Below are 8256 nucleotides of genomic sequence, written 5' to 3'. Positions count from 1 at the left end.
TTTTTTTTTTATAAAATGAAATTTCAGTGTCCTTTAAAAAATATCTTACTTCAGACAGAAAAATTGAAAATGCTCCTAGTTTCGTGAACATATAAATTTTTTCGAGTGTTTTGAATTTTTGTCGTGCGGTGTTACAGTAGCAATTTTTAGAGAATACTTAATTATTACTCAATCATCTCCCGTTAAGCTGAAGTAAGATTGCGATAATATGTATTTTTCAAGTGAGGAAACGTTGTCACGACAAACAGCTATGCAAGCGTATTTCAGGCGGCAAGCGTTTGAAATTAAGGAGGCCGTAAGCTATATGGTACACAAAGCACCAGGACTCAGCTGGCCAGGCGACAACTAAGTCCAACGTAGGTGTACATTTCCAATACATTTTATAAATCTAATTCTTGAAAATTTTAGTGAATGAGCAATCAGCATATCAAAAACTTAAAGTATACTCAAAAACATATTTAGATCATTTCGCGTTTGTTTTTCATTACACAACTTCGTAGAGAACTTATTTCATCTCGTTGAGGGCATTAAATAAAAAGCGCAGTCAAAGATTTTGGTTACTTACTTATTCTCGACGCAGAAGAGACAAAACTGCTACACCAGGAAGTTTATGAACTTCAGAATTCTGTGGTTGCCCATAAGGGGATCACACATACATACATACGTACATATGCAGACTATTACCAAACATATGTATGCGTTTCCTTTGGTGGAGGTGTATGCTTACAAGGCTAAAGTCAATAAATGTTGGCAATTTAAACTTTCGCATGCCACACATACTCCGCTTTTCTGCCGCTGAGTAAAGTTGGTATGCTTGTGTTTCATAACTTTTATGCATAAATTCGTAGCGTGTCCCGCATTTCCACACTCTCTCCATCCATATAGTTACACTTGCCCATATTCACATTTGTTTAGGTACATAGTTTCTCATATACATATTTATATATATGTGAATATGTATATACATGTGTACATAAGTGTAACTAAACTTCACAAAATGTATGTAAATTACGAAAATTTTGTGCCGAAATTGTTTTCAATTCAATTCACATGAGCACATCAGTGCTGTGGTGACTAGCACTCACCCACTCACCCACTCACACTTTCAAGCGAACATTTAGTTAGGTGGTGGGCAAAGTTTAGAATGTACATATGTACACAGCGGGTTGACGCGTATCATCAACGCGATAATAAAATGTGTTGCCAAAGAGCAATCAATGTGCCGCAAACATCGTTAGGTACCCATTTGAGTCACACTTGAATGACTTTGTAAATGTTGCGGATACTTAAGGTAACGTCCTTTTGAAATTTTGAAACGTTATTTGCGAGCAATTCTATTTAAAACGCATACGAATGGCTAACTGCATTGAGAATGCGTTTGAGTTGCTGTAGACAGTCTTAGAGAAATTTATATTCATTATATGATTACATTTTCGTACGAAACAGTATTGCAAATGATGAAGCAGCGATTGCAAGTTGGTTTGGGTATGTTTGTAGGTATGTGTTTGATGTGGTAATTCTCTGATTTTGGTAGAGTGAAAGCTCGTCTTTGTAAAGCGCGAAAACTTATTAGTTTACAGGAAAAATCGCATCGATGACGAGGTTGAGAATCTGATCGATAAATTTATCGATATAAATGTAGATAACGATATCTAAGAAACTGTCGAAAGTGTCAATATTTGTATCACAAATAAATGGGTAACGATATATGTATATCGATAAACACATCTACTTTGAAAATATATCGATGACAGGGTTGAGAATAATCGATAAAACTACCGTTGTAAATTTTAATAAATATATCTACAAAAATGTCGACAATGTAGATTGTCTACAATTTTATTGGTATTAATATCGATAAACTTGTATGTATATCGATGACAGCAAGTCTACGTGAACAACCGCATGGATAATAAATGGAAAACTGCGTTGAGGGATAATCGGTAAGTCCACGGATGTAAATTAGAATAAGGATATTGAAAAACGATGTTCGTGTCGAAAATATATCGATAACGATATATAAAACGATATATACAACGCCAATAATATTGACATACACACGTTATAGGTTAATTACCAATTATTAAATAGGAATTATTGTATACAAGCTTATTGCTACAGATATCGATAGAGTTGTATATCGAAAAATGCACCAAAAACGACTGCAATGATGCATCAATAATGGGTGTGATATATAAATGCATATGTTGGTAAATATATTGATAATAATTAGATAATTTTCGATTATATTTATCGATAAATATATGATAAATGAATTAAGACTTAGTCTGACGTTATACTGATAATGAGATTGATATGTAAATAAATATTTCCACAGTAGTCGAAAATAATGAGTCTTTTGTCGAATATATCGATAAATATGTCGATAAATTAATTTTTGATAATGGGATTGATTGATACACATGTCGACAATATTCGACAATAATGAACAATTTCGCGAATCGATAAATACGACGAGAAATGAATTATTGGCAATGCGTTGCTCAATAGTAAATAGCCAGTAATGCTATTATCGAGAATTAAATGGATAAACACATATACATATTAACATATCCAGCATAGCTAATTATGTGATTAAGGAAATTACTTATTACATAAATTTTTGAATGTATCGATTAGAAAACGATTTTGATTTTTTTTTAGTAATTTTTAAGGAAAAACGATAATTTTTAAGGAAAGTGCCTTTGAATTGCCAAAGCCAAAAATAAAACGCAATTAATTGCTTTTCTTACAAATGTCGGCTGTGGCGTCAGGTGAAGACTACTGGTTCTGGTTCTGAAATCGCAGGTTCGCGGCCGCTTGGAGGTGGTTAAGATTTTTAAAGTTAAATAAATGTAAGTAAAAAGAATTTATTCAATTTATAAGTAAATAACAAATTTGAAAATCTAATTGCATTGCAAAAAAACATTTAGGAATAAATATAAAAACAAAGAAATTAAACAAAAATATTTTTTTTATTAAATTTAAAAATTACAATAAACAGCATAAACAAAAAAATAAATTTATAAAAAATAAAAATAAAATAAAAAATAGAAAATTAAAAAAGTTTCCCTGCGCCAGGATTTGAACCTGGGACCTCAGGCTAACCATGCGAGTGCTCTGCTCTGTCGGCCATTGTGACTGCTGGAGCGTCGCGAGCAAAAAGGCACTCTTATGCTTTTCACGGGGCATGAATTGGCAGTCTATCTCATCAACTGGTATAATGCTACTAGTATTTATACTAGTAGATGTTGATGCATAGCCTAGCAATTGACATCTCGTAGGACATCGCAACGTTAAAAATACCAGTCGCTAACATTGAAAAAGGATAGAACGTGAACTAGTTCGGCTGAAACGCAAACCGGTAGAATTCTAGTTCACAACTAGTAGCTTTCCCTGCAGGGACTCTTCAAATGAGCTAAACAGAAAATAATAATTACCAAATATATTTTTGCTTCAAATTTGTGTGAACTAAAAGTGTGAAGTGTGTGAACTAAAGGTGGGAGAGGTAGTATATACATATGTACGTATGTACATTAGGGTGGTCCAATAATGCATGTGAAAAAGTAAAGTACCGAAAAAAAAAATATATATTTTGAAATCAAAAAACCTTTAGAGGTACCTCAAAGCACTCAAAGTTTTCCATGTATTTTATATGGGGAAAAACCACTTTTCGTAGAAATTGTATAGAATTCTTGAAGATCAATATTTTTTGATCGCAAAAACTCTGTTTCTCTTCAATAGATTCGCAGTATTAATACCCAATTATTTATTTAACCATTTTTTCATAGTAACTATATTTCATAGGTTCGCCAAAATAGAAAATCTTTAGTATTAAGAAATGGTTAAATTAACAATTGGGTATTGTTATTGGAAGTCTCCTGAAGAGAGCCAGAGTTTTCCCATCAAAAAACATGGAAAATTTTGGGCGCTTTGAGCGACCGCTAAATATTTTCTGATTGCTAAATAAAAAAATTGGGGTATATTTTTTCCATATAGAACAATACTAGGGGGTGAGAGCATTAAGACTCCAACTTTACTTATTTTGGACCATCCTAATGCACATATATCTATGGGACATTCCAGCCAATTCGGACAGCATTGGGTTTTGAGCTTCCGATTTTTGCGTAATTTTTTATGTTATTGTACCAATTAGGAGAGACCTCCCGAATTCTTTTGAATATTTTTTGTTTTCTAGACATCGATTTTTGAAAAAATAGCTCCCTTTTGAATGCCCATAGCTTTGCGAAAAGGGCCAAATGAAACTATTTTTCGTTTAGAACTTTGAGCTTTCGAAGCACTTTGTGATATAAAATCAAAAAAATCTTCAAAACCGTATTTCCATACAATTTCGAATGAAAAAGTCAAGGAGAAATCTCTCCATTGGTACATAGAAAATTATGAAAAAAGTCGGAGGTCAAAAAGCCAAATAGTCTCCGAACTGGGTTAGAATGCCCCCTAGTATATAAAAAATCATTAAACACATTAATAAATTAGTACTACCTGCCAGTTGTGCGTCGTCGCGCGCCCGCTATCGTCATACGTGATATGTAACGGCGTATACGCCCACTCGAGCGCCGTTGACCCGACGCCGAGCGTACACTATACTCGGTGGCCGTTGAGCTGCGTCGATCGATTGGTATAACGTCGGAGCACATGGACGACGAAATAATCGATGCGGTCGAACGTCGCTTGCCGCCCATGAAAGTGCCCCCGCCACTCGATGAAGTCGTCGTAGCCGAAGAATCGGAGCGCGAGAAAAGTGATGAGCGTTTACTGCGCGTACCCGGCGGGCCCACAGCATCCTGTATATTACTATAGAACTCCTCTGTTTCACGATCATACGAATCCGGATCGCGATCATCATCGGCCGCCTCTTCGGCGTCTTCATAGTGCGCATCAGTGCCGGCGCCTTCGTCGTCAGTGCCCAGCGTATCGGTGGCAACTGTAGCGGCGCGTCGCGGTGGAAAACGGCGTCCGCCAGCAATGCTGCGTGTGACGATGGCGATGGAACTGTGCACTTGGCCATTCGTGCCACTAACACCACCGCCACCAATATCACCGTCATCCGCACCTTCCGCCGTTGCATCCACATGCGATTTGGCGCTATTGTACAACTCACTGCTGGCAGTTTCGTAATCGGTGGAGTTTCTCGTGCGCCCACTATGACCGCTGCTGAGCGAACGATAGTGTGACGCAGAGCTATGACTATCCGGTGAGGTGGGACGTGATGCGGCGTTTAGCGTTTGTTGATGTTGCAACAAATGTTGTTGGCGTTGTTGTTGCTGTTGTTGTTGTTGTTGCTGGTGATGATGGTGCTGCTGGTGTAGCTGATGATGCGGTTTGTGGTGCGACGAACTGCGCCGCGTAGTATGCGGTGTTTCATGTTCGTTATCATCGCTTTCGCCGCCACCGACACTACCACTAAACGTAACTTCGTGATATTTTATTGACTTGGAGGATTTGCGACGCGCCTGCTGAACGGAAGAGCGCCGCGGTGTCTCCTCCAAGTCATCAGCGACTGCTACCGTTTTTGCAGCATCGTAGGTTTGGTTGCTGATGATTGGGGTGTGTTCATGCTGTTCATTCGCCACTGCAGTACCGTTAGTGAGCGTTGTTAACGTCGATGATTTTGCACTGTATTCGTTTGGTGGAGGTGTTGTTGTTGGCACACTTGTTGTTGCTGCTGATGGGTGGGATTGTGTTGGGCTGGTTGCCGTTGATTGCAAAGGGATTGGCGATTGCGGCGTTGCAGCTGGTGGGAGTATTATTGGACGTGGTCGGCGTCTCCGCCAGGGAAACGCACGTATAAATGCAAAGAAGATGAATAGTGTGGCAATCATAGCCGGTGGAGCATTTTTCGTTATCACTAGTCACTACTTGGAGAATATTATTTTTGGTTTTTTCCTGTTATTGTGTTTTCTTTATTGTTTTAGGGTATTGTTTAGGGATATCAAAGTTGTATTGCAATGTTCCTCACTTGCGTTGATTCACTTCACTGCTTAATGGTAAAAAGGTTACATAAGGCCCTCACTCGCCGATTTATTACTAGTTTGTAAAGTATATTATATTATGAATGTACTATATTGCACACTGTAGGGCAAGCCACGCGAAATTAACTCTACTGGAATTGCTTAAAACTGATCGAAGCATAAAAACCCAAAGTTGTTGTTCTGACTTAGTTTGGTTTTTCTTGCTCCATAAGAACAAGAGAAGAAATCTCACAGATAACACTGACAAAAAATTTTTACGGCAGAGCTTTTGAGAGCTGATTCGTAGAGGTAGTTTTTAGTAGATTAAGTATCTGGCTTTTAAATTATTCAATTGGCTCTAGCTTTCGAGATATCTGGGATGAAAAGTGCCAAAAACCACGTTTTGTAATTTTTGGAACTTTCATAGCAAAATAACTAAGCAATGGAATTCTAGAAATCGTCATGCTAAATTTCGGTCGCTAAACAATCTCTTTATGATTAAGGCTTGTGTCTAAAAATATACAACGCCTCCAGGGAAACCCCTTCGGCTTTCGCTTTGCATATTTTCAGGCCCATAGGCTATTCAGTTCTAGATATTTAGCGATAGACATCTAGAGAAGACTCTTCACTGAAGAGGTTTCTACCATCGCACTGCGGATATAATAAAAGCTGGAATTTATTTCTTTTTCGGATGAGTATATTGGATATTGAGCTCCTAAAAGAGAACTACATAATACAAATATTAATTGAAAAATCAGATGTTAAACATAGGCGAAAGCAGGCCAGAAAGATTTTCAACTGGGATAAGTAAACGGCTGCTCTCACTGACTATAACAAAATTATTTGACGCTCAAAAAATGATTCATCGAGGCAGCAAGGAGAGTCAAAAGAGGCGCTGCTTGAGGAGTTCTGTTTGCATGAAATTTTATGAAACGAGTCTAGCCAAGATGGAGTCTTCACGAACAACGAGGCTTTGAATAACCATGTGCTTCATGCGCATTTCAAAGGCTCTTCGGTGGAGCATGATAAGATGAGCCCCATCATCTCGGAACTCAGGTCCCGTAAAGTGAAGTGTCATAGCAAATCTGGCTGCATCCTTGACAAGGGGCGAAGTAGGGTGAGCGGTATGGTCTTTCGGGCCCTTCAAAGCAGCAGGACTAATTGGAATTTTCTTTAGCATCATTGATCCTCTGCTGCAATTATTTAACGATAGTTATTGCTGGGCATACATACATATCGTACGCTTAGAGGAATGTATTTGTATTATTTATTGATAATACGGGACATAGGTCACAAACTAAATCACAAAGACCTATTCGCCCAATTTTAGTCCTCAAAAGACTAGAGAGGGGAAAACTGAGCGCGTCCATGTGATGCAGTATCGGGAAGCCGAGTCACCAAGCCTAGCGTCAAAATATATACGCTTGCTACCACCAAGTAAGAAAATAAATTTCCGAAGAGGAGTGAGGAATTGATAAGACATTGTAAGGAGGCAAAGGGCGGAATGGGTCAATCCATGTCAAATCGGCTAATGCATTGCAGTGATTGGAATCAGCCCATATTTGATTTGGCTGAATTTTGGCCAGAACTTTTCTTTTATCATAAAACGATTTTATGCCAAAGGAACAAAATTAATGTTTTTCGAAAGATATGCAAAATTCTATATTTCATAATTTCCGGCAATTTAAAACTTTTTTTTTATTATCTCAAAAATAAATGTATGTAGTTACAAAAATGACTCTGATCTTGTTTTAAAGCTGATACTTGAGGTTATAGAGAAAGGGTATACAAAAGAATCTTAAAATAAAAAAATTACAAAAATTTGAAATTAAAAAAATAGTAAAAGCAAAAACTTTTAAAAAGTTTTGGCTCGATTTTTTTTTATACAATACCTCAGACTGAACTTAAAAAACCCGGAAATTTTCAAGAGGGTTTTTTAAAGATATGACTTTTTTGAAATTTGAAAAAAAATGTTTGCAAAATCTAAATAAAGTTATGATAGAATTATTTTATTTCAATTAAAATTTTAATGTAAATTCTGATTTTGGAAGCAATTTTTTTTCATAATTTAAAAATTCATGTCTTTAAAATACGCCTTCCTAAAAATTTCAGGATCTTTGGTTTGGTAAAAAAAGGAGCCTTTTGCTTTTACGATTTTTTAAATTTCAAAACTCAATATTTTGTTATTTTTCGATTTTTTAACATACTAGTTTTTGAGATGTTCAAAAAATAAATTCGCAAAATCCACGAAATTTTGAAATTTTGAACTTTCGGAAGCACTTTC

General features: G+C 36.7%; 2 protein-coding genes across 5 annotated transcripts in view; both read right to left on the bottom strand.

Moving 5' to 3' along the window:
• Window positions 1–8256, bottom strand: part of LOC118733120 (cAMP-specific 3',5'-cyclic phosphodiesterase-like) — a 192203-nt gene that overhangs the window by 98939 nt on the left and 85008 nt on the right. The window lies entirely within an intron of this gene.
• The window catches only part of LOC118734371 (cAMP-specific 3',5'-cyclic phosphodiesterase, isoforms N/G-like), a 75041-nt gene continuing 71284 nt past the window's right edge, over window positions 4500–8256 (bottom strand). Inside the window, exon 2 of the mRNA XM_036464096.1 lies at window positions 4500–5998. Coding sequence (XP_036319989.1) covers window positions 4500–5843 — 1344 coding nt within the window. The 5' untranslated portion in view covers window positions 5844–5998. The remainder of the gene's footprint in view (window positions 5999–8256) is intronic.

The sequence above is a fragment of the Rhagoletis pomonella genome, unplaced genomic scaffold, assembly GCF_013731165.1.
Source record: "Rhagoletis pomonella isolate Grant_MI unplaced genomic scaffold, Rhpom_1.0 Rhpom_scaffold_00002, whole genome shotgun sequence".
Classification (NCBI taxonomy): Eukaryota; Metazoa; Arthropoda; class Insecta; order Diptera; family Tephritidae; genus Rhagoletis; species Rhagoletis pomonella.
This window is presented reverse-complemented; position numbering and strand designations above follow the sequence as displayed.